Source organism: Zonotrichia albicollis, chromosome 21 (genome assembly GCF_047830755.1).
Source record: "Zonotrichia albicollis isolate bZonAlb1 chromosome 21, bZonAlb1.hap1, whole genome shotgun sequence".
NCBI lineage: Eukaryota > Metazoa > Chordata > Aves > Passeriformes > Passerellidae > Zonotrichia > Zonotrichia albicollis.
In genome coordinates this window covers 8,171,935-8,190,801 of record NC_133839.1, presented here as the reverse complement: position 1 = coordinate 8,190,801, position 18,867 = coordinate 8,171,935, and the positions used below count along the sequence as shown (strand labels likewise).

Sequence of the window (18,867 nt, the reverse complement as noted above, 5' to 3'; positions counted from 1 at the left end):
GTGGCCATTAACGTAGAAAAATAATTAATCCTTAAAAAGTAATTTAAAGTAATCCAAGTTCTGTTTTATTTAGCTTCATGTAAAGCATTTGTATGTATTGAAGTGTTACTTTCAGTACCTTTCCTACATTCCTAAGCAGAATTCACACATCTGCTTGAAACTGCAGTTTTTAGAAAAATGTCAGCTATCATGAGATTCATCATAAACCTGTATAAGTTGGCACTGGGGTTTATCCTGGCTGCTAAATGTTGTCAATTGATTTTTGTTGTTGCTGGTTTTGATTTCTTGGTTTTCTGAAATAGATTTGCTGTTTCATCTGCATGTATTGGGGAAAACAGATCAATCTTATTGATATTATACAGAAAAATATTTTATTAGGGAAAGCTTAACCTCACACAAGCCAGGTGGAATTCCCCAAAGCTGGAAAACGTGGGTGCTTGCAGTAGTGATGGGGAATTCCTTTGCAGCTGATAGGGGAATGATTTGCACAACTGCCTGGTGCAAAGTACTCAATTCAGTGAGTATTCACCACTGGGCACAGGGGCCAGGAGCAGGGGAAGATTGTGGGGAATGCTGTGGGGAATGCTGTGGGGAACGCTGTGGGGAATGTGGGGAATGCTGTGGGGAACATTGTGGGGAACGCTGTGGGGAACGCTGTGGGGAATGTTGTGGGGAATGTTGTGGGGAATGCTGTGGGGAACGCTGTGGGGAATGCTGTGGGGGATGCTGTGGGGAATGCTGTGGGGGATGCTGTGGGGAACGCTGTGGGGAACGCTGTGGGGAATGCTGTTGGGAATGTTGGGAATGCTGTGGGGAATGCTGTGGGGGACGCTGTGGGGAACGCTGTGGGGAACGCTGTGGGGAACGCTGTGGGGAACGCTGTGGGGAACGCTGTGGGGAACGCTGTGGGGAACGCTGTGGGGGATGCTGTGGGGAATGTTGGGAATGCTGTGGGGAATGTTGTGGGAAATATTGTTGGGAATGTTGTTGGGAATGCCCTGGGCAGGTTTGACCATCGGCGATTCCGCGATTTTTGGCCATGGGGTCTCAAACCCCCCAGAGGTGCTGGCTCACAACAGCTCTGCTGCTCCAGCCCAAGGCTCTGTCACCTCCTGTCTCCACATGCCCACAGCCTTCTCCCCATATTCTTGCAGCCAGCAGCATTCCCTGGATTCAGGACTCCTTGAGCTTCTGTGTGCTCATTAACCCCAAACAGGATTTGTGTCCCATGAGCTCCTCTCAGCCTCCCTGCCTGAGCCTTTTAGCACCCACAGCATCCTCTGACAGTGCATTTCAGCACTTTTCCCTAAAGTGGAGAGAATGTGTTTGGAAATGGCATTCTCTTGTTAGTAAGCAAAAATTTGCTGGGGGGGTTGGTGTGTTTTTAGCTGACATTTCTCTCATGGTTGGTGCTGGCAGACAAAGGTGTTGATTTTGTAAGAAGAAAAGGGAGCTGAATGGCTCCTGTATTATCCATCAGACCATGAATCTCCTGGCCATAGTTCTGATACCTGTGGTCCTGCTTTGGCACTATTTTCAGTCTTGCTTCTGCTCCTCAGAAAAATGATTAAGAAACAATTTCCTGGTCCCTTCAGTGAACACCCCCTGTCCCCAAAAAGGAGAGCACTCTGTGCAGTACAGTGTGATGCTTTAATAATGTATAAATCAAGCTGGACAGAAGCTGCCTGTCAGTTTTATTAACTTTGACCTTTTCTCCCATTATAAAGATGGTTTGGTAAATATTTAATGGCCCTTACAGGTTTTGACAGTTGGACCTGCATTCCTAAGAGCAAAGGTAGATTAGGGAGAAATACTTATAATTAATAAAAATAACTTAATCACTTGAGTCAGCCTTGAAGGACAAAATTTTGGTTTAGAATCTGTTTCTTTTCTATTCTTTTAGCAGATTTTGGTTGTTTTTTTAATGCCTGACCACTAAATGTCGCTAGCTGGGAGGTTATGAAATGTTTTTAAGAGGTTACCTTTAAAATCCATCTCTGATTAGTACCAGTGATTACCTCCATCTCTGAGCAAGTGTCCAAATAATGTTGTTTACCTGAAACACCTGCACAGGGCACATCAGTGGATGGTGTCACCAGCACAAAAAGATGCAGGAAGGAAAAGGAAAAGCATATTCCTTGACTCAGTAGGCTCTTCTGCCTGTCTTTGCCTTTAATTCCCTGCATATTGCACTCCCTGCACATTCAGGTAGTGAAGATTGAAAACTAAGCCCCTGACACTGAAACATGGCCTTTCAAACAGGGACCCTCCATCGCTCTCATTGATTTTTTTTCATTTCAGAAAACTGTCGGAGAAAAACAAATTTGAGCAGAATCCATTGGTTGGGGCAGTAAAATCCCCCCCCTTCCCTGGCAGAGCACAGCTCCCTTTCCATTAGCAATGTGATGTGTCTTCATGTTGTGCCAGGCTGAGCTCACGTGGCACAGCAGCCAAGGGAACCAGGAGCCTGTTGGAAATCCTGGATGTGCTGAGCAGCGACATCTGAGTCAGGGCACTGCTCCCCTCCTGTTCACAGGTGGTTTTGGGTACATCATTCCAAGCTTTTCATCCCTCTTTTGCACTCAGCCCCTGTAGAACAGCTTGGTCTAAGACCATTTCGTTTTCTGAACATTTTAAAATCATACTTTCCTGATGAACCCATTTTTTATGTGCAGACCATGGGGTTAGAGGGGTTAACTGTGAGACAATTCATCTTTTTCAGAACAAATCTTCAGACAATGTTGTGAACACATAGATCCAGGTACTGGAATGATGCAGGAAATAATATTTGTCTGAAAATGAATCTTTCTCCCCCTTCCAGTTCAAAATTGGGGCACTCAGAATGTAATTGAAAGTGTTCAGAGGAGAACCTGTTGCACTTGGAGGTGGTTGCAGGACAGGCAGAGCCCTGTAGCTGTTCTTAAATCTGAGAGCTGTGGGAGTGCACTCAAAATCCTGCAGATTCATGTTGTGTCCTTCAAAAATTTGTCTTTTATTGGCAAAGGAAGAGAGAAGTTTTGAGGAGAAAGCTGCTGAATGTGAATTGTTCTGCAGTGCTATGGAGATGTGCAAGCAGGTATTTTAAAAACAAGATTTTTCTTTACAGTGATAGAAACTCCTTTGCAAATGTTTTGTGGTTTTATGTTTAAGAAGAAAAAGATGAGTGTTATTTCTAAAAAGCTGGTTTATATTGTGAAAGGGTTGCATCTGTCTTCCTCTTATCTTCTTCCTAAAGTGAGAATGTTTAGTCCCTAGAGAGGAGAAACAGTTTCAATGTTTAAAAGCAAGCCCAAGTTTTAAGAGAGGTAGACTTGAGAGGAAGTCCTTGATCACCATCCTACTTGCCCTAATGCATAACTTGCTCCTCAATACCCATTTCACAGCAGACTTTTCCCATGTGCTTTTGTCCTTAATGTCTTCCACCCAGCAATAGATCTGAAATACCACACACCAACTGTGTGGTATTTCCTGACTGGCTGTAATTTGAATCAGGTGCCACAGGTAGCAGAGCTCTGACACAGACAGAGTACTGCAGTGCTGTGTATTTTAATATATATATATATATGTTTTTTCTTATCCAGTTGCAGTACCATGCTGGGCTGGCATCTGGCCTTTTGAATCAGCAGTCTCTGAAACGTTCGGCCAACCAGATGGGAGTCTCTGCAAAGCGCAGACCCAAAGCCCAGCCAACAACCCTTGTCCTGCCTCCTCAGTAAGTAATGGAATATTTGGAAGAGTTTCCATGCTTGGGGGGGGGAAACATTTTTTATTAACTTATTGGTTTTTTGGTTTAATTTTCAGTCATCATAATAATAATTTCAGCCATCGTAATAAGCGACCTCGTGCTTGCGTTTTTGTTCCGTACCTGTTCTCTTTGTAGCAGGTCATTAAAAAACTTTTTGCAACACAAGCTTGTCATTGAGGAATGATGTTCACTTGATTGTTATGACTTGGAGCTTCAAGCAGGACTTTTCTGAAGGTCCTAAAAGACTGAAGCCAAAAAGTCTTTGGTGTGAGTACTTTCTCGGCAAACGTCTGTTCTGAGTCCATCTGTTCACCATATGTTAATTTTGCATTGGATCTGAACCTCTTTTACAGGTGACAAGCAATTATGAGGACACTTAGAAACTGTTTGAGGACAGAGAGTATCAACACTTTGAGCAGCCTGTGTGTAGTGGTGCCAGAAACACAGAGATGTGCACAACGAAGCTTATAAATTAATAAACTGCCTGAAATATATTTAGTTACCTGTAAGAAAATTATTATTATGTAGAAAATGAAGTGCTAAGCAATTGTTCATTGTGCTGAGCGTCCTTGTAGTTTGTGGAAACTGCCTGCTTTTCTTCACAAAACAAGAGTCACTGATGTATAAACACTGTGCTACCAAAAACCTTGTAGCTGTAATAATAAAAGTCCCCGTTGTCACCAGATTTCACAGGTCAACATTTAGAGGGTTTTTTCTTACAGGAAATGTATAAAAAAATGAGAATCAACAGAGCTTTCCCCTTGTATATTAACTTTAAAGTGCTGGTAATTCAAGAATCCATAAAATGCTGTATTGTTTTACCAATATATCAGCCAAAGGAGGATGGTTAGAAGGGTAGTTGGAAAACCAGATGTTGTTTCTCTGATATGTGGGATGGAACAGGCCTATCTTGTGACAAACTGGCTGGTTAGTTTTCCTTCTTTGTTGGACTATCTGGAGCTTCAAATGGATTCCTTCTCCAGGAAGTCTATAAACTGGAATACTGGTATATCAATTAACACAGATTTTTCAAAGGTCTTAAGGTATTTTGGTGTTTTTTCTTTTATTTCTTAATCATGGCATCTCTAGTTACTAGAAATACGTATAAAGACCTAACTTGTACTTTTGCATAGAAAAATCTGTTCCTTAACAGCTGCAGCTGTATAAATCTTAATGTGAGATACATAATATACATATTTAAAAGTATTATGTGTCTTGTTATCTGTAGATGATTTTCCTTCAGTGGTGCATTTACCTAGGATCTGCAGATAGACTGAAATTTTAGTGTGGTAGCTAAACTTTAAGCAGTAGTTGAATTATGTTTCAGTATCTTATTACCTCTTCCAGCATTATTCACAGGGAAAATGTGTTTCTGCTGAGCTGGCCCTTTATCTGTCACTGGTTGCCTCCTCTCTGGCTCCTCTCTGACCTTTCCATATTTGTTCTTCTTTGCTATCTCAGTGTCTTAAGAGAATAATAGTGATATTAAGGCAAATCAAATACCTGTTGGGCTCAGTATCTTGTTTCCAGCACAGGACAGAAGGAGATTATGAAAAGACTTATTGAAATCGGCTTATGAAAAGTATTTAGAGGGAAGAAAAAAAAAAAAAGGTGTGACAAATGGATTTTAATATCTTGATTTTGCTGTAGTTTCATGCAAATAGTGATGAATCATGCACTGGGGTTTTTTTCCCTTCATTCTTTATAAAATGCAAAAGAGGAAAACATCCAGATGCAAAACTACAGATCTCCTTGAAAGGGCACCCTGCATCCTAATATTCCCATGGCAATTCAAGGATTTTTTTTTAAGCTTTATTAATTCATCAAGAAAGGGATAACTATTTCTTGGTCTATTTTTGCTTTGATGTATGCTATTAAAATTAAGTTCAGTGACAAGTCATTGGGCTGAGTAACAATGAGTCAAGTGTTTATTAAATGTTGTTCAGAGCAGCTATATTATCTTGAGCTTTTCTTAAACAGAAGGAGTTGAAACCAGCTGTATGCCAAAATGTCATTTCAGGAGAGCAGGTTGGAGTGAATATCAACACTGCAGTAAATCCTCTCTGCCAGCAAAGGAATGCAGGAAACACTTGCTCAGGAGGTATCAGAGGTGATGATTTGGGCAAAGAATCTCCTAAAACAAATTTATTCTTATGCAGATTTTGCACATGGCTAGTTTACTAGTAAACATGTCTGTATTTGAGTTACAGGTGTTATTAGAGGGCAGGTTACTATCTGTTTATTTATGGTCCTGTTCCCTGAAGAAACTGCATGAGTAACTTTTGCTATTGCGCTTCACGTTCTCCATGGCAGTGGTGCAAGCTGAGCAATTTTCTTGTTTATCCAGGTCTTAGATCTGTGCTGCTGGAGTGAGACTTGGGTTGTATTCCACAAACTAAAACTTCCCAAATGGTGTTTCATCTCAGAAAAGCAGAAAAATCAAGTTTTGTTCAATTCACTGTTCACTTGAGTTTTCAGTCTCTATTCCTGCTCTGCTTTTCTTCTTTCCCCTCCAAAATGCCTTTTTTTTAAGGAATCCAATCAAGCAAAGCAAACCCAAGCCTGTCTTGGAGGCTCATCCATTTCTTCCTATTTTATGCTCATAGCAGGAGCTGGATAAAGGGTTTTGGTGATGGCAAAAGTGATTCTTGGCAGGTCCTCACCCCTTTTCCTCCCCAACCTTAGGCTGCCCTCTAATGTGCTGTGGTTTGGAGGTGAGAGCCTCTAATTCTTCACTAGTAAACATCTGAGACAGAGCACCGATTTTTAATCCAAAAGGTGGTTTTGCAAATGGAAGTTCTCTGCCCTATGAGGAAAATCTGCATTTTCTCCCTGTTTATTTGAGGACTTGCAAGGGTGCTGAGCAGTTTTGAAGCGAGGCCTTTTGGCGTTGGGTTTTGCTTTTCAGTATTGGTTTTCCCTGGCTCTGAAAGCGCAGAAAGGAAGCCTGGATTGATGTGTGTCTCATTCCCAGCCAAATGATGTGTGTGAGAAAATGACTAACTGCTGGCTGCTTTCTCTGCCTGCTTTGTCCCTCCTTCTGTCTTCTATTAACAAGACATCTCCGTGTACGTGCTAATGGATGCATTCCCTCACATGCCTCTCATCTGGCTGCGGGTTCCTTCCTTCTGTTCAGGAATCTCAAGGCAGTGTTTGCTGGAGTGCTGAGAGCTGTCAGCTCCTCTCCGTGCCTGGGGAAGTGTCTGTGTGCAGCCCTGCTGAAAAGCAGGGTGGCTGCTCCTGCTTGGGAATCAATAAATAAAGACAATAGGAAATGATGTTGGGGCTTTTCTTCTTGAAATGTAGGAATTGGTGCTGTTAATTAATCTGGTATTATTTTGCTTGGCACCACAAATTTGCAGTTAGGAACTCTGAGACCCTGAGGCAGCAGAATTCTCTGGGGAGTGCTGAGAGCAGGGAGTCCACAGGGTAATTCCTGCTGCTGGACCACTGTCACTGTAGGATGCAAAAGAACACAAGTGCACACAGCTGTTCTCAAGGGGAAAAAAAGAGAAAAGTTTATTTTCTGACTCGAACATTTATAGTTTTCTAATAGTGCCAGTGGATTGGAGGGTGGCAGTGCCACCTCTCCAATGACACTGGACAAACTAAGATTCTATCAGATTTCTTCCATAAAAGAATGCAAAACAATGAGTTATTTACAGAAAGTATGTGAGAAAGCTCACTACAAACATGTCAACATCAGAAGGCTTAGAAAATCTTAAAAAATCAGGGCAGGATCCCAGGGAATCTGGTGTGTCACTGTCCAGCTGGAAAACAGCAGCAGTGAGCCACTGTGAGCTGGAGAAGGAGGAAAAGAGGAAGCCCAGGATGCTCTCTGGATCCTTGCAGTGGAGTTCAGTGGCACACACAAGAGTCAGTCAGTTTTAATGGGAATTTTTAGGGGTCTCAGTTGGAAACCCTGTGATTTTGATAGCTGTGTTGTGTGGGGCTTTCTCAGTGCTCCCACAATGATCATCTGTCTTCTCTGTCTGGAAGAAAATTGCCAGAACAAGAACTTGATCACCACAGAAGCTACTGAGACTCTTGCCCTTTATGGTGCCTTTTAGGGTCATTTGTTGTCACTTTGTGGTTTTGAAGAAATAAGCACACTATAAACAATAAACAAGTGGAAGTCTTGTTCTTGTTTGACAACTTCAGACTCAATGAACAGAGAGGTTTGAGTAAAAGAGAGTCCAGTTTCTTTGTTTTAAGGCTCTTCAACTTGTCTTGTAAACCTCTTGTGGTCTGATGTATGCCCTGACTTGACAGTGAAAATACTGTAATAGATCGAGTAAAAGTCTCTGTAAATTTGTACTCTATTGCTGGGAGCACACCAGCAAAATTACTTTTTTTTTTTTTAATAAAGGAAAAGACAGGTCTGCCCATGATACTGTTCTAGATGAATGAGCAAAAAAAAATCTATGGAGATAACTTTTCTTTTAGGAGATAACAAAGACTTGAGGATGTAGAGACTCTGGATGGACACTCTGTTTCTACTCATTATTCTAGGTGAAATTGAGGTCTCTGATCTGTTCTCTACACCTCAGGATTCATCTGGATGATTCTTCTAGAGAGGAGGGATATATTCAAAAGAAATCCATATTTTCTGCATCCTTTGGAATTGCATTAGCTAAAGATGCTGCATAGTGAGTGGATTCCCTAAAAAGTTAATTTCCTGGCTCAGCAGGTATTTGTTCATCTGGATTTGGAACAGAACTGTACAGATATCCCAAACTCTGTGTTTATTGGAGTTTAATTTAATACCAACATACTTAAAGTGTTGTTCTGTCACAGCATTAATGTCTCATCTGTTCAATGGTTCTGTCATATAATTAGTGCTGTCAGATTCCACTGGCTTTCGTCAAGAGCCTTCTTCAGGAAACTCAAAATTACTTTTAAGGAAGGATATAGTATTAAATAAAAAAGTGATGTATTTAACAGCTTTATATATATATACACACACACACACACACACACTCTATACACCCAGTCATCAGATGTGCCAGAATAAATTCTTTGGAATTTAACTTGTATAATTTATCATTTTTTGCATTAAGGAAAAATCCTGAGCCCTTTGCCAAGAGTTTTTTGGAGGAAAGCATTTTTTCAGCATTTTGTTTTATAAACAGCATCTAATTGCTTCCTAAGTTCAGGGATTTTCAGTATGTAAGAAAGAGGCAGGTTTTTCTGAAGGTAATGGCAAAACATGCTTAAGCCAATAAATGTTCGTAAGTTTTATAATTTTTAAGAGAACTTGTTTAAATTGTTAGTCTTTTCCAACCCAAATTCTGTGATGAATCTGATGCAGTTCATTGTGACACCAGGGCTGGGGTTATTTAACAGCCAGTGTTGTTGTTGCAATAATTTTAAAATAATAATAATAATAATAATAATAATAATAATAATAATAATAATAATAATAATAATAGTAGTAGTAGTAGTTCAGTATCAGGACTCCAAGCTTTGGGCTCCTCCTGGAGTGTTCAAGAGTAGAAGAATGAAGTGTGTACCTGTATTTTTTGTTTTGAGAAAAGTCATCAGAAGTTTTGTGCAGTTCTGAAATTCTTCTTTGCCTATACTGGCAAAGCTGCATTAAGTATCAATATTCATTAAATACCACGGAGATGATAATGTAATAAAGCAATAATCCTCAGACCCACATCTGTACTTCTCTCCAGAAGAGCTGAGGTTGAGAATATAATTAAAGATTAAAACTCTGTTTGCATTCTGGAACATGGAGATATCTTTTTGTACATGATGGGGAATTGTATTAATAAGGAAGAGATCAGTTTCCAATAACTTTCAAGACTGGGAGCTCATTTCATATCCCTGTTCATGTTTAAGTTTCTCACCGAATTCTTTAGCTTGATTTTAGCCAGACAGTGCAACAGGAACTGTGAAAGAACATGTTGCTGAAACATGTGACCCTTTTGCTCCATAAATTAATCCCCTTTTATATGAAAGAAAAAAAGATTTAAAATTAGTTCTTTATATTGTAAGCCAATAATATTTACAAGAATAAGTTTAATTACTTTGCAGCCGTGTACCATGTCAATGGAACATTAATTTTAGTATTTGGTGTCTTGTGCACAGTTTGGATCACATCATTGTGCTGTTTTCTTTTTATTTTGAGTCAATTGTTGAACTGCTGTTGCAGAGCTCCTCTGTGAAGCTGTTTCAGTGGGAGTTGCAGTGTGTTGCCATTTACCCTCACTGCCACTCTGATTTCAGCGTGTTCAGGGGTTGTGGGGCCACATTTGGGATCCCAGAGCTGGGGAAGCGTCTCCCTTGACTGAACCCACCTGTGTAAGAAATGATCAGGGCCAGTTCCAGGGTGGTGACAAATCATTAACCTGCCTTGAGCTCAGTTTCCAGGGAACAGCCCTTGGGTGGATGCTGCATTGTCCTTTATGAATTTCAGGTGTGACACAAGTGAGTTACCCAGCCCTTGTCATTTGGATGAGAGATGATTCTAAGCTTTTAAAGACAGATATTTTTCCTTCCCAGCTGCCCATATCAGCAGCAGAGACAAATATTCCCGAGCTCTGTGAGTGGATGTTGTTTTGTCCTGCTGCTCTGGGCGTGTTTTGTTAAAATGTGATGAGGGGAAAGGGTCTGCTGTTCAGTGTAATGGCAATCTGTCTCAGTTAAGTGATATTTACTGTGGAGCACTCAGAGTAATGTAGCTGGAAAGAAAAAACTCCCCAGCACAGTTTTAATTGATGGAGGGCTTCATTAGGCAGCTCCAGTCGATCAAATCCAGTAACACAGCAGGGATATAACAGTGGTCATCTCTCAGCTTGTAGCCAAAGGTACTTTACCAAACTCTGCTCCAAAAAAGAGAGGAGGGGTAATCCAGTTGAAATTTTATTTCAGTGCAACAGGTAAATTTTAAAATAGGTGCTCTTAAATTGTCTGATTTCTGTGTTTTGCATTCAGTGCTGTTCACTTGGGTTATGTATCATGTTAACTTTGGGACTTTACAGATGCTTTGTGACCTGTGTAGGTACCAAAGATACAGAACATGAGCTTTGCTGCTCTGTGCATCTTTAGAAACACAATTCTTTTAAACATTTTAATCTTGATTTAATCTTCTAATATGTTGATATATCTGACAGCAGGGGTTTCTGCAGTAATCTTCTTTGTTTTGTTATGCCAAATCAGTGCTTTTTTTTTTTTTGACTGCAGTTATATGCTGAATTAATTTAATTCCATTAAGTACTATACAGCTGCATATTTTCTTACAAAGTAATTACAAAAAACCAGCAGGCATTGATCAACATAGATTGTCCAAAGGAAATTCTTTGACTGAAACTAAATGTTCCTTATGATATTCATTAACTGGAGAATAATTTCTATCCACACAATACAAAAGGATCTTGGATGTTGCTTTATCCATAGTAAATTACTGAAATATGCATTATAGAATCCCAGAATGGTTTAGGGGGGAAGGGACCTTAAAGCTGATCCCATTCCACCCCCTGCCATGGGCAGGGACACCTTGCACTGTCCCAGGGTGTTCCAAACCCTGTCCAGCCTGGCCTTGGGCACTGCCAGGGATCCAGGGGCAGCCACAGCTGCTCTGGGCAGGAAACATTAGGAGATAAAATACATGAGGAGTTAGGAGATAAAACTTCACAGTGTATTTTAACATGGAGGAAAAAATCTATTCTACTTATTCACTTTTCAACAGCTCTTACAACCAAGTGCTGTGGAAAGAGAGTGCATGCAATTGAGATTTCACAATTTCTTTACTGTGTGTGGAGCTTTTTCTACAAGAGTGTTGTGAGCCACTGTGGACTGATGGGATGAGCTCTGTGCACGTGCCTGTCATGGAGACACGAGCCAAAAAGCACCTGGGGCTGGTGGCTGTTGATGTTTTGTTGTCAGATTGCACAAATAATCCCCCCAGCAGGATTGCTGTGTGATGTGGAGCCCTGTGTGACCGAGCACAGCAATTTGAAATCATTGCCATCCACTTTGGGGAAGATTAACTGGAACACTGGATTTGGGAAGTGAAAAAGATGAATCTTGTTGGAGACTCTGGGCCATGTCGCAGTGTTGATCTGCTGTTTCCAGAACATGCACAGATCCAGAGCAGAAGACCCTTAGTGAGTTTAGAATTACTGGGGACCTCAGCTCTGTTGTAAAAGAGCAAATTTCTGACTCTTTGATGTATGTTTGCCTTAAAGGTAATGTTTGTGTGAGAACTGTGCCATTAAAAGGTGGCAATTAATTAAAAGTTGCTCCACAGTCCCAACCATTAGAAGATGCCCTTGCAGCATTTAGAGCAGAACATTAATATTGCACTGTAGGGAATCCCTGTACTTTCTGTAAAAAAAGAAAGTCAAGAATGAAGATTTTAATGTGTAATTAAAGACTGCAAATACTAGTTTAACTGCTTGTTTCTGTGTCAAAAAAAAAAAGTGAAAAAGAACACAAACTACTTGTGGTTGAACTAATTAAAACAATGAAGAACAAAGTAGATAAGAGAGGAAATTTGTATGAACCTAATAATGATATCAAAGCTTTTGCTAAAGCTGTGATTTTATAATAAGACTGCTTTAACCCCCTCCCCATTTCCTTTTTTTTTTACCTTTGCTATTTGGGGGATGGGGATTTGAGGCTGCTTTACTGCAGCAGACAGTCAGTCTGAAAAGAATAAATTAAAACTGCCTCTTGCCAAATGCAAAAATGTATTACAGCAAGTGTTTCCATCTGCATTGGTTGTATATTCCCTTGTCAGGGGGGAGGAGCAGAGCTGGAATAAGGTGGAATGAAAAGGTCTTTATATTTTGGTGGCTTAGCCAGACCAGCTTTAGTGTATAATTGCATTGTGTAGGGTGGTGTAAGCCCATGGAGAATGTATTAATTAATAACTTTATTTCTTTTATCTCTACAAAATAATCTTTGTCTATCTGAGAGGAAAACTAAACAGCTACACTGGCAGGGAGGTAAAAGTGCTTTCAAATGAGACCCCTGTACCCTTTAGAAGGAAGCTCTAGGTGTGTAGCACAGTAAAAAACTTCAAAAAATGCAAATCTTACCTGGAAATAAAGAAATTAAAGCAGTTTCAGCAGTAACTCTACAAAGGGGAGGTTTTCCCAGGTGCTGAACTGCACCATGGAGGTGTCCTGGGAGCTCAGGGGCCGTTCCCGTCCCTGGCACCATGGTGGTGCCAGGCTCTGGCCACGCTCCTGACAGGCAGGGGCTGAGAGGGTGCCTGGCTGTCCTTGCTAACTACACAGAACTGCTTTGCTCTGCTTTCCTTTACCTGCTGTTAAAAATAACTGTTATTACTTTTTAATTTCACTTTAGGGCATTCTCTGGGTATTCATGTGTTTACAAGGAATCCTATGGATGAGTTAAATGAAAAAAAGCTTGGGGTAGCAAATTCCAGCTGATGACTTCATGGTTTTCTCCTCTAAATATAATCTTCACTTAAAATGATTTCAAGTATTTTGGTACTTATTTTCTAGTCCCATTTTCCCAACACACTGTGGGAAAAAATAAATAAAATGGAACCATTAGAAGTTTCACTGGGCAAAGTGACTCAGTTTTCATCTCTTTATAGATGCTGCTTTACTGTTATTTCCATTCTTGATGGGTTAATTTTGGAAGGCACTTGCTCTGTGCTGTGTAGGTTTTACCTGCACAGGAGTAACAGCAGCCTTTCAGTTTCACTGATGTTACTCAGCAGTATGTGTATATTATTGTGAAAATAAGTGTATTAATAGTGTGATACACATTGCTAATTGACATACGTTCACCTCACCATTATTATCTGATTCTTACCTTTGCATGGGTAACACAGGGAGAAAACTGCACAGGAAGACCTTGTTAACATTGGAGGCTTGGATTTGCTTTTTTCTGTGGCTGCACACTGTGTCTTTATTGTCTGTGAGTCCTGGCCAAGGGAATCCTGTAGTAAGGCCTCTAATTTTAGCAACCAAAAGCACCTCCATGCAGCAGGTTTTGTATTGAAATTAAATTTATGCTTTAGTGTTGCTCAGGATTGTTCTTTGAAACTCAGTTTTGGGAAAGTAAGTTTGGCACAGAGTTGGTGGTAAAGTAGTGAATCATTTATTTAACGTTTGCTGAGCTTACCTGGAATGAAATTATATAAAAATTCCATTTTGTGTATGATCATTATGCTCCACTGTTGCCTGTAATGCTTTGACTCCATCCCTCACAAAATGTGATTGTGGAGTGTGTTCAGCCTTTTCATTCTGTGCCATGTGTGTTTGAAAGCACTTCAAGATACAGAGACTCCTAAACAAATTCTTGCAGAGCAAATTACTGTTTTGTTGGGTGGTTCTGTGCCTCAGTTTCCCCACGAGAATGGTGAGAATTTTATCATCTGGAGGCTGTGCAGGAATGCTGGGAGTGAATGGAGCAAGAAGGAATTAACCACAAAGCAGATGCCTTCATCCAGGGAGAGAGCCTGGACTTCTACCTTTTATTTTTGCTTGTTCAAGACCAGGTAATATTTTTTAAAATCCAGACTCTGGGAATGACACATTGTGAGGAATGAAGGAATGACCAGATAATTCCTACTTGCAAGGCCTGATAGGAAGCTCTCAATATCCACTGCCAGCATTTGTTGTGATAAATGAGTGGTGATGGATTATCCTGTATCCTTTGTGTTCTTGCCTTTAGGTGCTCATTTCAGTGATGGAAGGCAAAGTGCCAGCACATGAAATAATTCCACACAAGCCTGGCTGGAGCCTGTCAGTCTGTGTCAAGCTGCTTTAACTTCTGTGGCCTCAAATTGTTGAACTCTTTTGCTGATTGTTGTATTCAGTGTTTGGTATTAAAATCAGATGTGCTGTAGGAGTGGCAAAAAAAACCCCGTACGGTTGTGATGTGTTTTAAGTCAGAATGTAATATCTGTGTCCAAAATAGCCCTGTAAAGCTGAGCTCCCCTGAAGCCAAACCCAGGCTTTTCTCCTTCCCTATTTTACATGCAGAACCTTCTTTCATTTTGGCTTTTGCATTTTGACAGTTGCTCAGCAGAGATGATGCCTTTGCTCGTGACAGATTTGTGTGTGCCATGTAGACAGGTCTTGAAAAGAGCTGAGCCCACTTCTTGTGAGCCTTGAGAAGGACAGTTTGAGGGCAGTGGCTGAAGGAAGGAGAAAACAGATATTTTTGAAGAAATCACATTAAGTAATAATGTAGATTATTGTAACCTGCTTAAAAATCCCACAGTGAGAAGCTGAGTTAATTGAAAGGAGTGCTACAAGGAGTGCTTGGCATTTAAAGTAATGGTTGCATGGGTTTTTTTTAAATCTGAAATTTGGCTTAAAAACAGTTTCTGTGTTGATGCTTCCATGATCTTTTCTAGTTTGAAAGTTGCTCTTCATTTAAACAAAAGGTTCCTCCTTCAGCAAGCTGATTTTACAGCATAGCAGATGATAAGCAAATTTACTGCTTTCTAATCTTAGGTATTCCTAGGGAAGTGAAATGGATTTCTTGACATGACAGAGCAATGGTGGCTCTTGTATCCCTCTTGTAAAATAAGCTTGTGCACAGAAAATGCCAGGTGGAACTATTTTAACATGTGATTATGCTTTTAAAATTAAAATTTATTTTCAGAGCAAAGATAGCAACTTTAACACCACAGACAGAAAATCAATTATAATTTTTTGCTAGTACAACTAAAATATTATCTGCTGCTGCTAATTTCTTTTTGTTGTTCTACCATTTCTGTCTTCCCTCAGTTTTTTATTAAGTCATCAATAGGGATAAAGGTTCTGATATTGAAGCCTGAGTGTTGTAATATCCTTCTTTCTGTCCTGCTCTTTTGCATCTCTCAGCAGGGCCATGATTGAATAATCTCTTTCTGTGCTGGTTTGTATTAAAGCCAGTTAATTTTTGGTGTCTTAGGCATTACCCTCCACCAAAAAACTCTTAATTCCAGTGAATAGTTTGCTTTTGCATTAATTGCTTTGTTAAAGTGTTAGTAAATAAATATTGGATCTAAAGGTCTGCATTTTGCAGGTATTTCAAATACATTCTGCAGAAATTCTCAAGATATCTTAAAATGCTGGTGGGAGGAAGGTACACAGAGAACCTGGTTATTGGATGGTCCTTAGATTTTTCAGGTTGTTTCAAATATTTCTTCATCTCTTAACCTGCTCTGGTTTGTTTTGGAGAGTTTCAAGGATGAAGTTGTTTTCTTTCACAGAAGGTCTCTCCACTGTTGACTCCTGGTGTTTTCAGATCCTAAATAAATCTTTCATTCCTTTCTCCTCAGCGTGAAGGAGAGGATGTGCTGAGGAAAGTTCAGCTCTGAGTGAGCAGAGCCTGTGCAGGGGTCAGGGAGCACTAACTGCTGAAATACTGGGTCATGTTTGTACACACATGTCCCTTGGTTGTTTTTTTTTAAACCCTTGAAAAGAACAAAATGAGATTTATTTTGTTTCCCGTGTTTGGTTTTTATTTTTGCTGTTGCTGACTTCTCACCACTTGACTCAGCTGGTGGGATGGGGTGCAGGACACCAGGCAGAGCAGGGAAGTTCTCAGTGCTGGATGTAATTTCATTTGTTTTGTTCTCAGTTTGCATTCTCTTCCAGCTTTCCCATCATCCTTTTCAGAGTTGTTGTGCAGTGTTTGTCTCATTGTTTCTTTTGCCAAATTGCCAAAGGAGGCAAATATTATGTCTTCTTTTTAAAAATGCCTATGAAGTGCTCTTAAGGATGGGTGCCATTAGAAGAATGCCAGTGTAGTTCATGTTTTGAATCTACAGGAAACTTGATGATGGCAATTAGGCAAAAAAGTGAAAATAATTAAATGGTGAAAGAGAAATCAAATACAGAAATCCATGTTGTGCACTGGGTAGTGAATACAAAGTGGGCATGGCTGGGGAGCTCCCTTCAAACACCTGCAAACTCACTGATGTTTGGGATGTAACTGCAGGAAGATCTTTGCAGCCAGTAGCTACCATTGGGTGATATTTTATCTGTTTCTGTAGGGCATCAGTTTCAACTGGTTGACTCACAGTAGCTATGTGGGAGCTAATTAATCATATAATTTGCTGTCATGTTACTTGGGTGAACCTGTATCCTGGTAGCAGCATGAATTGGAGATAATGGTTTCCTAATGATTGAAACTGCCCTAATAGCTCTGGCCCTCGTGCTTGACTTCCACGTTCCTCTGGTGGCTTTTAGAAGAATCTTTGATGTGAGGTTACCCTTAATGAACATTCTGTCTGCTCATACAGGTAGTTTGCAGCTGTGTGGATCAGACACAGCTGAGCCTCTTTCTCTTCTTTACCCAGTGTATTTTTAATTAAAACAGCATATTAATAACAATAATCATTGATATATAATGTGCATGTATTCAATATCAATCTGTTCTGCAGGTTTTACTTCCTCATGAAGAAATTTGAGTTGTTTTGTTGGGTTTTTTCTAATTTTTAATTGGGTATGGGTTTTCAGACCTTTTCCTGGGAAATTACAGAGCTCTGTGTTGGGTGGAATAGTTCAGGTTTGCCCAGAGAGTTTTAATCAGAAAATTATTGAACTCTTTCACAAGAAACCTTTAAGCTTGGATACTATAAATGTGTAATGTAAACAGCTATCTCAAAGAAAGGAAAAATAGAAACAGGGAGTTGGAAACAGAAAGAAAACAAGAGTAACCTTGCTTTAAAAGACACTGTCATTTATCTCCATATTTAAAATTTAGTGTGTGTGCAGGGAATGTCTTTAGTCAGTGTAAAAATCTAATTAAATCTTCTCATGGCAGTGATTCAGAGCTGACCCTCTCTTCATTGGAGCATCTTATTGGAATAATAAACCACTCCCTGCTGAGAGCCCCTGGCAGTGACAGACAGGCCAGACACCGGGGCTGCTGATCAGAAAGGGTTCAGCAGGCTCCTGTTATCTGCAGGGTCTGCAAGAAATGGTTTATTGGCCCTTCTCTAGCAGCACCTAGGACATATTTGGCAGAGTTCAAACCCTGGCTTTTGGCCAAGTCCAGACCCTGGGACAGGTGGATTATTTTGAACCACTCAGTCACATTACAGTGGACAGGATTTAGTTTTTGTTTTTAAATAAAGGACTGTGGATGCATAGACTGTCCTTCTTTTTTTTTTTTTTTTTTTTTTTTTAATCTGTACCTATTTATCTATTTACTATTAGAAATTACCTGACAACTTGGAATTTCTTTACTCTGAATAACCAACTTGACATGCCTTAAAGGAATTTGCTCTTCACAAGTTTTGAGCTCGATATTCATGAAGAGGATTGGGAAATGTATTTGGAGCTAAGCTAGGCAGTGTTAATGATAATATTTGTGCTTACCTTGGGAGATCTTCATTCCTTGGATTTCACTTGGGCACTTTCCTCTCTTAGTCTGCCTACATAAACAGAATCATATTGTTTTTTAGTAGGCTGAGCTTTTCTCCCAGATTGCACCAGACATGGTAATTTTGCAGGGCTTATTCTACTTTAGATATATTTGGCATTAATGCTAGCTTAGGTTTTATTTTTTAGTGAAGCTCTGCAGGTCATGTCAAGCAATGCAGCTACAGGACTACACTTCTGAATTTCTGTATTTCTTATTCTGGGTTTAGTCCAGCTCTCAGCCCCATGAAAGACTTTAAACTCCAGCTCAGAGGCTCCAACATTTCAAAAGCCACAGTGAACTTCAACTGTGTGATCTCTGCTGGGGCTGCACATGATCCTTGTGTGAGTGGAAATAACAAATGAGAGGGAATCTGCTTACAGGAGTGGGGAAATGGCCAGAAAGGAGCAGTGAATTTCTGCTGCCACTTTGCTGCCATGTCTGCACTGTGTTCCCCAAGCCCAGCAGGTACAGCCATGAGGAGCCCTTTCCTTTAGCCAACTTTCCTGTTCAAGGAGAGTTTTTCTCAGAGAGTTTCCTCCAGGGAATTCGCCCTCCTCCCCCATGCTGACTTTCAGCGGAAGCCACGCAATTAATTTCCATAAGCCCTATAAAAAATCCCAACCTAAGGAACAGCTTGTCATGCTGGAGGAAGAAGTGATGAAAGCATATTTTTTATAAAATAGCGTTTTGAAGGGCTTCTCTCTCCTAAATGTTTGTACTGGGAGAGTCTTGAGTTTATAAATGCCTAATTGTTCTTGTTATCTCCA

General features: G+C 40.2%; 1 protein-coding gene across 1 annotated transcript in view; it reads left to right on the top strand.

Moving 5' to 3' along the window:
- Positions 1-18,867, top strand: part of MED27 (mediator complex subunit 27) — an 86,076-nt gene that overhangs the window by 29,442 nt on the left and 37,767 nt on the right. Inside the window, exon 3 of the mRNA XM_005494134.3 lies at positions 3,582-3,712. Within this exon, the coding sequence (XP_005494191.1) occupies positions 3,582-3,712 (131 nt within the window). The remainder of the gene's footprint in view (positions 1-3,581; positions 3,713-18,867) is intronic.